General features: G+C 49.9%; 1 protein-coding gene across 1 annotated transcript in view; it reads left to right on the top strand.

The window, feature by feature from the left end:
* The window catches only part of AMOT (angiomotin), a 47,095-nt gene extending 32,876 nt beyond the window's left edge, over positions 1-14,219 (top strand). The window contains exons 10-15 of the mRNA XM_036740362.1: positions 158-348; positions 6,687-6,809; positions 7,494-7,726; positions 10,405-10,732; positions 10,847-10,992; positions 11,488-14,219. Coding sequence (XP_036596257.1) covers positions 158-348; positions 6,687-6,809; positions 7,494-7,726; positions 10,405-10,732; positions 10,847-10,992; positions 11,488-11,588 — 1,122 coding nt within the window. The 3' untranslated portion in view covers positions 11,589-14,219. The remainder of the gene's footprint in view (positions 1-157; positions 349-6,686; positions 6,810-7,493; positions 7,727-10,404; positions 10,733-10,846; positions 10,993-11,487) is intronic.
* Positions 14,220-15,877: the final 1,658 nt, after the last annotated feature.

Below are 15,877 nucleotides of genomic sequence, written 5' to 3'. Positions count from 1 at the left end.
TAAGGGGGTTGGGCCGGGTGGCCACTAAGGTCCCTTGCAGTTGTCAGTCTTGGTGTGTGAGGCGAAGGCTGGTTTTCTTCTGAGGGTCCATTTTGGTGGGGTGGCCTCTGACCTGCCCAGAGAAGAGGCGCCTGATCTGGGGGATTTGTGCTGCCAGCGTCAAGGCACCTCGCAGGTCACCAGCCTCTCAGAGTATAGTGCCTCGGCCCTCATGGAGTTACTTCGGGAGAAGGAAGAACGCATCCTGGCACTGGAGGCCGACATGACCAAGTGGGAGCAGAAGTACTTGGAGGAGACAGTGATGAGGCAGTTTGCATTGGAGACTGCAGCCACAGTGGCAGCACAGAGGTGAGAAAGGAAAGGGCCCCGTGGGTCACGCCCTGCCATTGCAGCCCTCCAAAGGGCCAGGAGGGTTTTTCAGTGGGTGGCTCACCCCCAATAATGCTGCTTTGTGCCCTATTCCCCCCCCCCCCCCCCCGGGCCTCTAATCCCATTCCCCTCTTCTCTCTCCATTCCCATCAAACGGGCTTGCTGGCTGTTCCATGCCACTTGACATTCTGCTTCCTACCTCCGTTCCTTTATGTAGGCTGGGCCTCATGCCTGGAATGCCCTCCATGCTTCCTTCCTTAGCACAGCTCAGGTGCTTCCTTCTACCTTAGGTTTTTCTTGAGCCTCCAAGTTGTTAGTGTTTGCACCCTCTTGAAATTACTTTTCATTTCTTTGTGTGATGGGGGGGGGGGAGGGATAAGCATTGCTTAAGCACCTACTGTGTGTACCAGGCACTGTACTAAGTGCTTTACAATTATTCTCTCCTTTAATCACCACAACAACCCTGGGAGGTACCCATTTTACAGTTGAAGGGCCTGAGATAGAGGTCACATGACTTGCCTGAGGTCATACAGCTAGTGAATGTCTGAGACTGGATGTGAACTCCTGACTCTAAGCCCAGCACTCTATCCTTGAGGATATCCGCAGTGCCTAGAACCCATGCTTATTGACATGAATCCAGTGTAGACCCTGAGGGAGCAGAGAGGGTGAACAGGTAGGAAATTCTGGCCAAAATAATCCATGCTCAGCTTTCAAAGGTAAGAGATTGTCTGGCTCCCCTCTCTGGGCTAGTCAGGTTCTTCAGGCCCATTTCGGGTGTGGGGGGGCTTCTCAAAATGTCACTCAGAAGGGGCTGAGTGGTGTCTGAGGCATGCTGTGGAGCTGCACCAGACAGGAGGCCATTCTTGCCTTTTGGGAAATGATATTCGAAGGCCATGTTTCTGGCCGCAAGTAAGCAAGCAGGCCTAATGGTCACATGCCCATTACCCTCTCAGAAGGGGTGAGGGGAAGGGAAAAGGGGAAGAGAATTTTCTTTTTCTTTTCCCTTGTTGGTTGTCCTTTGTCAGGTAATAGGTGAAAGGTAGGGGTCAGTCAACTCCTGGCAGATAAGGTATCCCTCTTTAGCTAGACATACCCAATACCCCCACTCAGATGGTTAGTTAGTCGATCTGTCTCTTGGATGGGATAGGTGAATTAATTAAAATTCAATAATTCAAGAAGCATTTACTAAACACCTCTTATGTGCAGAGATGAAAACAAAACTGTCCCTTATGGCACAATTTGTTGAACTGTCCTCCAATCACTGGGTACTTGGCTTCACTTTCTTTGCTGCTATAAATAATCTGGTATATATGGAACCTTTCCCTCTGTCTTTGACCTTTGGCGGGGGCAGTGGGGTATGTGCCTTGTACTGGTGTTTCTGGGTCAAAGGGTACGGCCAAGTTAGCGATTTTTCTGGTATCGTTTTAAATTGTTTGCCAGAATGGTTGGAGCAATTAACAGTTCTACCAAAAGTGCATCCTAGTGCCCGGTTTTCCCCAGCCTTTCCAACAACGACCTGTCTTAAGCCGGCTCAACTTTGGCAGTCTGATGGATGTGAGTTAAAGCCTCAGGGTTGTTTAAAATTGCATCTCTCTTATTGTTAGCTATTTGGTACATTCTTTCTTATCATAGTTGGGACTTTGTCTATTCATATCCTGTAACCTTACATCTGATTTTTAGTGCTAGCACCCAGGAAATGTTTGAGTCTTGCTAGCATTGATAAACTCCCATAGGTCTAGAGCTGCAAGGGACCTTGTAGGTGTTGTAGTCTGACTCTCTCACTTTACAGAGGAGAGAAATGAGGCAAAGATATTTGCCCAGGGTTCCACAAGTCATAAGTGGAAGAGTTGGGATTTGAACTCAAGTCCCATGACTCCCAAAGACAGCTGTCTGTCACGTTAAGTGGTGACTCATCTAGACTTTGGCTTGAAAACATAAGTCATCTCCTAATCTAAGCCATCAATTCCTCTGCATGGCCCTTGTGTGTGAGCAGGTTGTTCCAGGCAGTGGCTCTGAGCAGCTGAAATGCCAGGCTTCACTTCCATGCTGGAGCAGACATATGAGAGTTCCAGGCCAATGAGGGGGTGACTAGGCCATGTGCATTCAGAGACTGATGGAAGTCAAGTGGCCTCAAGTTCAGATGTTGGCCAAGGCCTTGGGACAGCCTGCCTTTCAGATACCTTTTTCCAATCTGCTTTATCCAATCAGTGCATGTCCGTCAAGAAGGCCATAGGTCAAGAAAGTGATGACTGTTCCCTAACTGGGTTTTCTTGATGCTGTGCTGCTATACTAAGCTTTTTCTTCTCATATACCCTCCTTCCCTCACCAGATCTCACATCAGTGGAGGCTCCACTCAGAAAGTTCTACCTCCAGACTGATGGAATATTCTTCACAAAAGGTTTTGATGAGGTTTAGGGGTATAGGGACCCCAAAGTACCAAGGTACAGAACAGAGTTGTCTGGAAAGAATTCACAGACTCAAGCAGTTTTCCAGTCAGGTGGCAAAGTTTATTATAATGCTAACGAAGGCAGGCAGAGCTCCTTTAGGGAACTCGCAACCTAATAGGAGTGATGCTAAGGCTTATGTAGAAAAAGTCCAGTGAGTTGTGTGGCAAGTATGCCAAGTAGGCGGTGAACATACAGTTTCTGCACCTTGGGCACAGGCATCATTCACTGCTGGCATGGCCTGTGGGGGAGGGGAGGCTTCTAAGGGGTCTGTACGTCTACGTCTGTAACAAAATAGCCTTGGGAGTTGACATCTATAGCTTGATGTCTGGAACATGGGAATGATAGTTCTGCTGGTACAAGATAGTCCTGTTCATACAAGGGAAATTCTACAGAGGTCAGCTTCTTCTTGTAAGAGGGAGAGATGGTTTCCCTGACTGGGTGCGAGATAGGTCCTAGGGCTGGGGTCCAAGCACCCCATCAGTTTCTGTCTTGTGTGTGATGCTGCCTTTTTCCCAGAATCATTCCATACTCTTCAAATCTGTCTACAGTAGTTATATTGAAACATTACATTTCTAGAGAGAGGTAAGGGCTTGATCCAATGTACACAAAAGAATAGAGATTAGAGCCAAATTAGAACCTTAGAATTTTGAAGAGCTGGGTAATCAGGTCTCCTCACTTATTTTCATATGCTGGTGTCAGCAGGAGACAAATTCAGTTTGAGAGCAGAAACTAAGTCCCTCTTAGTAGTTTCTTCTAGGCTAAACACTGAGTACCATTGAGTGGAATGTTTGTTTCTTTGTTTTCATCTGGTGAGGTCATTTTCCTCTTCCTCCTCTTCCTCCTCCTACCATAAGGCTCAGTCACTGTCCTTAGGAACTCCTGGCACCAAACTTTGAAAGGTCTCACCAATGGGCGGGTCTGGAGCATCTCGGCCTCCCTGCCACTTGGGTATCCACTCCCACTAGAAAATCAATACTGCTTGAGGGTAGGAACTAGTCTATTTGGGCCTAGCACTCTGCCTGGCACGTAGTAGGTACTTTATAGGTACTTAAAGCAGTGTGAGAAACAGAAAGAACACTGGATTGGAGGAGATGAGGGCCCCAGTCTTGCTGCCACTCGCCAGGTCTCTTCCCTCCCTGGGCCTCTGTTTCCCCTCTATAAAATGAAGAGGTTGGAACAGATGATCTAATTCTAAATCCAAGCTGCTAAGGGTCCCCGCTCTTGTGCTGAGACCTCTCTGGCTGTTCCCTCTGAAGAATTCTTCCAGTGGCTCAATCAGCTGGCAGGGCTCAGGGCCACTAAAGTAGGCTCTTACTCAATGCGAGTGGCAGCTGGCTCTGCCTTGGCCCCAGCCCCACTCCCTGTAAAATTAGCCTTTGCCCACTTACCACAGATCATGGAGCATAGATTTAGAGCTGGGAGGACCCTTAGAGGTCATTTGGTGCAGTCCCTTCATTTGGTACCTCGTTTGAGCCACAGAGTCAGCTTGTAGAAGCCGCCTAGGTGCTGCTGCTGCTCCTGGTCCTGCTGCTTTAATAAGAGCAGGGGGCCTCTTCCTCCTCAGGGCCTCTGCTGTACGGCAGACACTCCCAGAGAAGCCTGGGCTGTGAACTCAGCTAGAGAACAGAAGATAAGGGTGCTGGGGCACAATCCATGAAGGGCCCTGTAACTTCTCCAGCAATGCCCATTGCAGCCCCTTGGGAGGCAGTCTGGAAGGGTGTGCCCAGCTGCTGAGCCTCTCCCAATGCTGCAAGGTTGGACTGCAGGCCATGGGCAGGCAATGTGGTGCCAAGCCAGCACTCCAAACCTCTGCAGCTTAGCATAGGTCCTCACGGGAGCTTGGGTTCCTCTGGTATGGCCCTGAGAGCTCATTGTCCCCTCCATGGTCCCAGTGAGACCCCTGGGAGGACTTTTAATGAAGGGTCCTGGAAGTCACCTTAGCCTAGAGAGGCCAGAGCAAGGCTCAGATCAGTTGTATTCTTCCTTTCTGTGGCCAATTCGCTGCATCCCGATGAGATCCTGGCCACAGAAATGAATTGGGTGTGGCCTAGTGGACAGAGAGCTGGCTTGAGAGTCAAGAAGATGCGGGTCCAAATCCCACCTTAGACACTTATGGGCCCCATGAGCATGTCACTTAACTTCTGTCAGTTTCCTCATCTGGGCAAAGTGGGGGAGAAAGAGAAACTGGGAGCCCAGACTGGACACTAGGAAGATGCTCGGGAGGGTGATTTAGAGATCTTCATGTGCTAGAAAGATGCTCGCTGGTAGTATTATTAAAGGTAGGACAGAAAGTCCCCAGGGAGGACAGGGGACCGTAGAGACTACATAACCTAAAGCCCATGGCTTGGCCAGGCAACGGACCACTCCTTCTTCCCCTGGATTCCTCTTCCTCACAGGTGGGAAAACGGATTCTGATCAAAGAGATTCTGGAACTTGCTAATAGTCACATACATTGTAAATCAGCCTGACCCAGTGGATAGCGCTCTGGAGCTGGAGTTAGGACACATATTAGTTGTGAACCAGTCACAGCATAATACCATGACACTGCAGTGCAGTGTGCATCTAAGGCGCTCAGCAAATGCAAAGTATCATAGAGATGCGGGCCTGCTGTTGCTTTTGCACTGGCCATGCCCCCACAGACTGGCCCTCCTCCTTCCCCCATCCCTCCACCATGGTACCGAGGCTCTAGGCCAAGCAGACATCGCAGCCAGTGATGCTCCACTCCCCACACACAGACCCCCCCTTTCTGTAGGGGCCCAGAGCAGAGAGGAGAAGAGCCAGCGAGTAAGCAGCTGTAAGCTTTCGGACTTCCTGAGCCTTTCTGGTGTCCAGTCTGGGTTCTCTCAGCCTAGCTTCCTTCTCTCCCCCCTTTCCCCTCCCTGTTGCCTGGTTTCCTTCTCCAGGCCCCCCGAGGGCCCAAACACACTGGGAGTTGTTAACAGCATGGCTTCCCGCTGTGAAAGGGGAAAGGCTGAGTCCCCTCCAGAGAGGGCTCAGGGCCTTAGAAGGCCAGAGTTGTATTCAGGGACGATAGCAACCACTGCTGGCCTGTGTATATATGCTTCAAGCTAGATTTGGAGCCTCTGAATGACTGATTCCCTCAACTCTTCCCTTAAGAGCCTATGGTCAGACTAGCCTCAGGCTGGGAGGCCATGTTGCTTTGCTACTGCTAATCAGTCAGAGTGACGGGCTAGGCTGGCCAGAGCAGCAGGAGCCTGATGGCCCTTTCTGAGCTGGGTCTCTAGCTGCTTCAGGGTAGCCTCATGTTGGGCACTAGATGGGAACCATGTGGCTGAAACTCAAAAATTGCCTTTTGTGCAGCACTTGGGGCCCAGATCCAGTTTGGGTTTTGTTGCTGTGCTCCCCCTCACTCCTCAAACTCCCAGATTCTGCCTTGCTATTAGATGGACACTAGCAGATGGACACTAGCTTGACTGCAGAATGGAGGGCCTTTTGTGGCAGGGGGAGGGGAAGAGGGAAGAGGAGGGAGGAAGGCAAGTCTCCTGCTTACCTTTGAGGCTAGGAGAGAAAGGGAAAGCTACATCTCCATTGGGTACCTAGGTCCAAGATACAGATCTGAGGAGTTGGGATGGGGAGGAGGCCACCATCTGAGATGATTGAGCACAGGCCCCTTGACCTCTTTCCTGAGGATAGTCCCCAGCTCTCAGTGATATGGTCCAAGTTCCTGTGGCTGTAACCTTCTCTTGACCTACGTTGTGAGAGCTTGGGTATGGAGCCTGGAGTCACTCTGTAATCAGCCTGTAACAGGTGGGCCCCATGTTAGGCCTTTCTAGAAATTTCTCTGATAGAAAGAGAGTCCACCTCGAATTGGTAGCTCTGTCAACACCCCTTTATCATTCCCTCATCTAGGGATACAACCAGCAGCAGCCACTCTCCTAACACCAGCTATGACAAGTCCCTGGAAGCACGGATCCAGAAGGAGGAGGAAGAGATCCTGCTGGCCAACAGGAGATGTCTTGATATGGAGGGCAGGTAATTGGGGTAGCAGCAGCAGTCTGCATTCCAATGGACCTAGGACCCAGGTTTACCTGGTGGAGCCATGGTATTACCCTCAACTGGGAAATCTGACAGCATAGAGTCTTTCTTCTCTCTTCTACCCTGCACTGCCCCACCCCAATGCTCCCTGAACCTCAAGATCTGAAAACTAGGGAAACTGACCAGGGCCATCCTTTAAATTGGGTTAGCGTCTTTTTACCTGGCCTCAGCCAGCAGGAAATTCTCTTTTCTTCTCATACTGCTCCTTGGTTATCACAGTCAAAGGATTAAGAAGTTGACCTGTTCACCTGAGAGGCTGAACCCCTCACTCCTCTTCCTAAGCCTGAAGCGTTCTTCTGAGCTAGCATGCCTCCCCACACACCGTCTGCTCTGTTGTGTCCTTGGTGGACCTGAAGATTTCTGGCTTATTTGCCACTGTTATCACTGTCTCTTTTCCATTATTCTCCCAAATGGCCCACATTTGCTAATTTCCAATTGAGCCACAGCTTGCCCAGGCAATGGGGCATTTTTCCCTCACCTGGACTCCTCTGCCTCCCAAATGATGCCCGCTTCCTCTGGACAGCATGGCCACACTCCCTTCTGATGCTGTCTCCACCTCCTCCACCCCCTCCAAGTGCTGCCCAAGTCCCAAAGGCTGTTTTCATATGCTGTCTCTAACAGGATTAAGACCCTCCATGCCCAGATCATTGAAAAGGATGCCATGATTAAAGTTCTCCAGCAGCGCTCCCGGAAGGAGCCCAGCAAGACTGAACAGCTGCCACCCATGCGTCCAGCAAAGTCCTTGATGTCCATTTCTAACACCAGCTCAGGTTTGATCCCTCACTCCTCCACCCTCAGCAGCACCCCCATCCTGGAAGAGAAGCGAGAGAACAAGAGCTGGAAGGGGAGTTTAGGTAATGAATAGAGAAACAATTCTTTAGGTAGAGAGCACTGATGTTCCTCACCCAGCACGGGGACGGGAGCTGTCCAGCATCTAGTAGCAGGCTACACCCTCAGCAGACAGTGGCCTTGCAGGAATTCTCCGGTGCCTCAGGCTCAGTATCTCTCAGGGGTTGAGGCCACAGCCTGGGGCAGGGGCTGCTGGAAAGGGAGAAGGAGGAGAATTGGCCCTGCCACCACCACTGCCATCCAGCCAAGGCCTGGCTCTACCTTAGCCATGGAGGCCTTTCCTGTGCAGCTTGCTCCCGTGTTCGGGGAGTTCCTGCTGGTCCTTAGTGTTAAGTAGGGCAGGTGCTATTTCTGCGGTTAAGGGTGGAAGATGAGAGGCTCTTCTGGCTCACCTCCCATGGCCAGAGACAGCACCCAGCCCAATGACTAGGAAAATGACCATGATTCCATCAGACTCACCAAACTCTGTGTGAAAGCCTGGGATACAAAGGTGTCCCAGTGGACTGGGAGCCTCTTAAGGGTAGGGCCTTTTACAGAGTCACAGTCACTGAATGTTTATTTGAACTGAATTGAATCTCAATTTTTACAAGTTTCATGATTTTATTAAACCAGCATATTCAGTCTAAGTAATGGATTTCCATTGTTCCCCTTCAGAATATATCCCATGACACTGTGGCAATTCAAAATGGCCTTAGCAATCTGGGAGTGGGAGAGAGGAGCCTAGCATTTTTATTGGCAGATGGCAATTGGTGACTTATTTGTAATGTCTGGCCTTAGAGACTTGCTATTGAGAGATATGAGTGACTCGTGCAGGATCACACAGCAACTGTATCAGGGTAGATCTAGCCCAACTCTTTCCACCACTCCCAGAGTTAATGAAAATACCTCTGCTCCACGTGGCCATGTGAAACTAGGTCTTGGACACTGCCCTCTGCTCGTGTGGGGCTGGAGGGCTGGCTCAGCTTTAGGGCGGCCAAAGCTCTGAGCTCAGCAAGTGGGGCAGCCTTCGCCCTCCTGGGTCGCTTCCTTTTCAGCTGGTCTGAATGCCAAGGCATCGCTTCTCTTCTTTTGAATTAAAGAGAAGGATTTGCAGGTGCCTGTGTGTGGCACAGATACAACTCACAAAGACCTAGGTTGTTCTTTCAAGGAAGCCTTAGGAAGCCATCTCCCTTGGTCTGCACAGCCCACTGGTCCAATTGCATTTTATTCTTGTCTGATCCCATGGTCTCATTGGTGGGAAGAACCACTTGGTGTGGAAGGGCCTTCCGTCTATGCAGACTCCTAACTCATCTACACTGGGCCAAAGCACAGAGAGGGTACATAGCTAGTATGTGTCACAAGTCTTCTTGATTCCCAGGTCTAGCCTAAGACCCACTGAGGGGCATAAGTGAACTCTCCCCCCTCCCTTCTTTACCCCCTTTTCTCTGCCACCTCCCTTATTTCTCTTTTCTTCCCTTCCTCTTACATTTACAGAAGAGACTTTTTTACAGTTTTTGAGAGGAATGCATGTTTGAAACAACTGCAGATTTGCAAGATGAAACCATTCTATACAACACATTAAAACTGCTCTGTGTCTATCTCTGTGTTTGTGTCTCTTCCTCCTTTCTTCTCTTCCTCCCTCCTTTTCTCTCTCTGCTTCCCACTCTCCCTTCATCTCCCCCTCCCCCTCCTTTCCTTTCTCCCTTCATTCCTCTCTCCTTTACTCTCTTTCCTTTCTTCTCTCTCCTTTCCTCTCTCCCTTCATCTCCCCCCTCCCCCTCCTTTTTTCTCTCCCTTCATCTCCTCCTCTCTCCCTCCTTTCCTCTCTCTCTCTCCATCCCTCTCTCCTTCCCACTCTGCCTCCCCCTCCTAGAGTTGGTGGAGAATTGAGAATGATTTGCCAGACTGAAGCAGAAGAATCACACTGCCTGAATGATCTGATGATTTGAGCCACAGATATTTGGACAGCAAATTCTCCAGCGGAGGCAGCAGTTCTCCATTGTCCACGCTGGGCAGGCTTAGACTTTGCAGCAGGATTGTAGCTGTTGCTTTGCACTTTGAGAAAATGGGCTTGTTTGATCTCTGAAGGGAACTTGGGCTTCCCTTCCTTTTGTCCATCCACAGGGCTGGCAGGCCTTGGCCTAAGGTGCCCTTCAGCAAGTTCCTAGTTTACTTTGCTTGTGAGAACGCTAAGGGAAGAGGCAGTGTGCCTCAGTGGCTGGTGCTGGCCTCAGAGTCAGGAAAATCTTAAAGTAGACTCTAATTAGCTGTGTGACCCTGGGCAAATCACTTCATCTCAGGCTGCCTCAGTTTCCTCATCTGTAAAATGGGGCTAATAATAGAGTTATTGTGAGGCTCAAATGAGAGAATATAGCATAAGGAGAGATGCCAACCTTAAAGGGCGAGAGGAGCAATAATCCAGTTGGCCCTGTTCTTCCTCATCCCTGGGGAAATGACCCCACAGGATAAACCAGATGATTCGCAGTGAAACACCTTGTTCTGGGCTTCACTCCCTGATCCTCCCTCCCTCCATCCCCGGGCAGCTTTGGGGCTGAGACGGACAGGAGGTGAGTGCAGGGATGGGGCCCCAAAGTCATCATGGGGAATAAGCACTGGGAGATCAGATCAGGGTCAAGCAGAATTCAGATTGGATGCTTTTCCATCCCGTCTGCTGTGCCCTCATCTTCTCCTCTTCCCTTCACAGGTGTCCTCCTGGGCACAGAATGCCACTCTGAGTCATCCATCCCTTCTACCCCATCTTCCCCACCACTTTCAGCTCACTCCAAAACAGGCAGCCGCGACTGCAGCACCCAGACTGATCGGGGAGCCGATCCAGCTAAAACTGCCGCTGCCACTGCCGCCGCCAATGCCACCGCAGCCACTGTTACTGCCACTACCGCCACTGGGCCTGGCCCTGAGGCAGCAGCTGCAGCCACAGCTGCAGCTCCTGTCCCTCCTACAGCTCCTGCTCTTGTTGCTGCTGCCGCCACCGCCACCACCAGCACCACTGCTGCTGCTCCTGCTGCTGCCGGGGCTGCTACTGGGGCCGCCACCGGGGCCGCTGCCGGGGCTGCCGCCGGGACCGCTGCTGGGGCCACTGCCGGGGCTGCTGCTGGGACCACTGCCGGGGCTGCTGCCAGGACCGCTGCTGGGGCTGCTGCTGGAGTCACTGCCGGGGCCACTGCCGGGGCCGCCACTGGGGCTGCTGCTCCCTCTTCTCTCCATCCAGCCACCGGCGCTGGACCAGCTCATTTACCCACTCCAAACTTGGCCTATAATTCAGACAAGACAGGTAATTCATTCTCTGCATCAGGTAACATGCTCCCTTGGGAGTTTCTGGACCTTATTGGCTTGCCCTTTGGTGTCTGTTTGGTCTCTGGTGGGCCTGATGTGACTCAGAGTGGCCCTAGGTAGACATCATTAAGGAGATTTATGATAACAATGTGTGTATCCCTCGTAGGATCTTCCAAGGGGAATGGATGGGGAGGAAAGTTTGCAAATATTGCCTCTAGTATCAAGTGTGAAAAGATTCCACAAAGGGACTGGACCCCTAATGGAGCAATGGGTAGTAAAAGCAGGGAAGGCCTGTCTCCATACAGAGTTACTACCATCCCACTAGTGGCTTAAAGAGTTCCCTGAGCTTGCCTTTCTGTCTCAAGAAACTGATTTGAATCTCTCTCTCTCTCTCTCTCTCTCTCTCTCTCTCTCTCTCTCTCTCTCTCTCTCTCTCTCTCTCTCTCTCTCTCTCTCTGTGTGTGTGTGTGTTGTTATCTCTGCTTCCATTCAGATGGGCCGGTTGTCCGCTCTGGTGCCATAGAAAGGAAAGTGAGTGTTCGTACTCCAGGACAAGACCATCCAGACGTGGAAATCGTGGAATATCTCATCTAAACAGGCCAATGGAGAGATAGAGCCAGTCACCAAGACCATGCTTTATCTTTTGTTTTGTTTATTTTTTTCAAAAAGTCATTTTGTTTGGAAACAGGACAGTCCTTGAGTTTTGAGAAATAGTCACCCCCGCCCCCCTCACCACCACTCTAGTGATAAGACCTTAAAAGGCAGAGTAATTAGATTGTGCTTTAAATTAGGTTTGGATTTTTTTGCTTGTTTGAATACTGGAACTACTCATGTCTCGACAGAAATCACTGTCTTAAATGCACCAAGTCTGGTTGTCTATTTCAGCCTTTTATTACTGTCATTGACAAATGTATTTGTAATATGGAGATTGAGAGGCTTGGAAGCGTGCTTGGTCCATTGGCCATCTAGCCATCATGCAGAGAAAATGCTGTTTGGTGGCTTGTGGAGAGGGGACTCTTGTGTAAGATGGGACTCTGACCACCACTTGTTCCCCCTCCACCAGCCCCCTTGCCTCAGCTTTCCTGTGCTAAAAAATGGAACCCACTTTGATTGTTGGACATCTGGCTACTGGCTTTTTGCATGCAGATTTCCAAAAATTACCTGTCCTCTGGAACAGGTTAGAAATCAGAAAATTACTCGAAGAGGGATTCCCAACTTCTTGTATCTTCTGCATGTTGCCTCCAGTGGGCTCTTTCCAAACACCGAAGGATATGTCTGGTGGCAGATAGTCTCCTTTGGAATGCTAGTCATGGTCTGGAAACAAGCTATTTCATCTCCCAGCTTCCTCAGATCTGTCTTAAGAGGCCTGTATGGCCATTACCCTAGCAGAAAAGGCATTGAAAACTCAGAGCCCTAAGGTGCAGGGGAAGGGTGGGGGAAGAGGGCTGTGGGAAATGGGCTGTCCCCACCCACCTCTTCTCATCACCAATTATACCACTGGGGGGGGGGGACCTTAATAGACTTTTTAGAAAGTAACAGGGAGATGAATTTGAGGGTAGGAACCAAAGACATTCTAGGGAAACATCTCTAAATAACTCCTCAGATAGAAGCAGTGTGGTAGGCTTGAAAGCAGGGGAGCCTGGGTTCAAATCCCAGCTCCCAGAGTTACTATCTGTGTGACTGTGAGCAAACTGCTTTTCCTCTCTGAACCTCAGTTTTCTCATCCGTAAAAGGGAAAGAATAATCTTGCATGACCTACCTCACAGGGTTCTGGTGGGGCAGGTGCTTTGTGAATCTTAAAGCGTCATAGAAATAAGAGTTGTTAGAGGGCCATCCTGTTCCCTTTGGCAGGTCTCTGCCCTGTGAATGAAGAGTCCTCGGGGAGGCTCAGCAGGAGCGATATCTTCCATAGTCCTTGTAGTGGGGAGGGGTGGGGAATGGGCAAAGGGACTTGGCATTAGGATCCAGACAGATAAAAGCATAGGCATGCTCTTTAGACCATAATCATTATAATGTTCATACATACATTCATACGTACGATAATCTTAGAGCCAGGAGGGACCTTAGACACTAGTTCATCCTCCTCTTTTTTTAATAGTGGAGAATACTGAGGTTCAGAGGAAGAGCAGCGATGTGCCCAAGGTCATATAGAGAGCCCATGGCAGAGCAGAAACTGGAGCACAGGCCAAAGCTCTTTCCACTGGACCACACTGCTCCATTGGTTCTTGGGGATCTTCTGCAAGGATTCCCCTTTGAATGAGCCAAGGCTGGAAGGGGAGGTAGAGGGATGTGGCCCATCTTATAGCCACGCGTGGGTTGGCTGGAATCACCATGTCTCCCCCACTTCCTATTTCCCCACCTGCACCCTGAGCCCTCCTTAGTCTGGGTTCCTCTCTGTGTCCAGGTGGGCCTTTCTTCAGATCCTGGCTCTGTTTTCTTCTGGTGGCTGAGTTCCTAGTGGAACTCTGTTCTTGGTTTACAGCTTTTCAGCAGCCCAGCAGGCTGACCCAGATGCACAGCAGCCCATGATCATGTGCTCTGCTAACCACCACAGCATAGCTGCTCTTCTCGCTGTGGTGGCAGTTCAAGGAGAGGCTTCCCAGGATAGCCACCCAGCTCTCCACGAAAAGTTGTCCTCTTTTCTTTCCTATATTTTCTCTGAAGGTCCTAGAATCACAGAGGGAGTCTGCTGACTTAGACACTGGGCGATCATGGAGGGCATTTCAGAATTTCAGCGGGGCCTCTGTGACTCCTCCCCACCCCAGTTTGTCACCAGCAGCTATCTGAAGGAACCTAAATACTGCTCTTTCAAAAGATCTTGAAATGGGTCTCATTTTCTTCTGATTTCAGGTGTATGGGGGAAACCTCAAGTTTCTTGTTAGTGGCCACTTTGGGGCCCTCTCTCTGGTCCCTACCTATCTATGCATTTCTCTGGCACCTTCTGTAGGAGGGAGGCCTTGTTTTACTTACTGGGGGGAAGAGGGAGGAGGGCAATGTGAAGGCAATGTTAACCTATGGATCTCGCATCACGATTGGTCCAAAGTAGCTAAGTACGAAATGCTTATCAGTAATGTTTCTATCAAGTTGATTTCGATCCAATAGATGTATTTTAGGGTTTGGGCTTTCTTTTCTTTCTTTTTCTTTTCTTTTTTTTTAAGAAAAGTGCATATTTTGAATTTGGTATCGTATTGATGAAGGCTTTACTTTTAATGCTGCTTTTTTGAGTTTTGGGGCAATGGGGTGGGTGGGGAGGGAGGCACAAAGCCAAGGGATTGTGGGAAGCACCACTGGACACAACCCAAGGGTTAAGTCTTGTTGGGCAAGTTTGGGGTAGATGTGGGCATTGGCTGCCCTTAGGGTGGGGGGAGGGGGGTTCTTTATGCATTTGCTTTCTAAAGGGCCCTTAGAAACTCTGCAAACGAATGAGGCAGCTTTAATTCCGAAAGTGTGTAAATATGCACTAGTTTATAAATTATATCATCCTACCTAGTAGCTATAAATCTCAAATTAAAAAATTGTGATTTTGTGTGTGTTTAAGGGTGTTTATTTAAAATGCCAATGATCTGTGAAGGAGGAGGGAGTTGGGCAGTGGGCTGACCCCTGACCCCTTTCCCCATCCTGAGCCATCTTTCGCTATCTCTAGTCCTAACTACATCCTGTTCTGTCCTGGTAACACCATCCAATAAAAGCTTTCTCTAGACACTGGCTTGCGGTCTGCCTTGTGTGACTCTCGACTCTTTCTTCAGTGGCGTGGCCGTCACCACAAACAAGGCCTCAATGGCCTGGGCCTTCCAAACTTCATCCAGGCTGCTAATGAGCCTCAAGGCTGATACACATAGTCCCCATGAAGTTCTAAAGCCAAACTGGGGCTACAACATAGGCCCCTTGCAAACTCCAGGCGGCCATTCGAGTATAGGAAAGATCCAACTGCTTTTTATCCCCGGGTTTGCTTGGTGAGCCAAATGGAGGAGAAGGACGCGTGTTGGAGGAGCCCTTCAGGTGCCAGCTTGAAGGAGCTCATTATACAAAGCAAATCAGCCCCTCCCACTGCCCCCCATGCACACACACTTGCACATAGAGCAAGTTAGCTAAGTTAGCTCTTTACACTGGCAAAGCTGGCTGACTCCTGGGGCTCTCTCGCTGTGAAGTCACGAAACCGACTGGGTAGCAGAGGGACGAGGCATGAGCAAAGAACCTAACAGAATTCCCTGTGAGTTCCAATTCATGTCAGCGACACCCACAGAACACTTCAAGGCCTGTGATGCACCTGCACCAGAGGATCATTCTCCTTTGCCCAGAGGGCTAGATTTGGAGCCTGAAGGCCTGGGCCCAGATCCCAGATCCACTGCTCTCTACCTGCATGGCCTTAGGCAAGTCTCATCCATACCAGGAGCCTCAACTTCCTCTTCTATAAATGGGGGCAGGAGAAAGTAAAAAATAAACGTGGGATGTTAGAAGAGCTGGTCTCTCGAATGTCCTGGGAGCTTCTAAGGGCTTTCCCTTCTGGCCACATAAGGGGCTTGCATTTAGTGTCTGTAAGGACCCACTCAGCCTTGACATCCCATGTAAAATGAAGGGGAGAAACTAGATGGGTTCTAAAGTCCCTTTCACCTCTATATTCTTTTGGGGGGGGTTAAGGCAATTGGAGTTAAGTGACTTGCCCAGGGTCACACTAGTAAGTGTTAAAGTGTCTGAGGCCAGATTTGAACTCAGGTCCTCCTGACTCCAGGGCTGGTGCTGTATCTGCTGCAGCACCACCTAGCTGTCCCTATATTATTTTAATAAGATCCCTTCCACCCATGACAGCTGGTAATCCTAAATCACATCCCCTGTCTTGGCCTCAGTTTCCCATCTATAAAATGAGGGGATTGTACTCTCTAAAG

The sequence above is a fragment of the Trichosurus vulpecula genome, chromosome X (genome assembly GCF_011100635.1).
Source record: "Trichosurus vulpecula isolate mTriVul1 chromosome X, mTriVul1.pri, whole genome shotgun sequence".
Classification (NCBI taxonomy): domain Eukaryota; kingdom Metazoa; phylum Chordata; class Mammalia; order Diprotodontia; family Phalangeridae; genus Trichosurus; species Trichosurus vulpecula.
The sequence above is the reverse complement of the archived record's forward strand: the minus strand, read 5'-3'. Positions and strand labels throughout refer to the sequence as shown.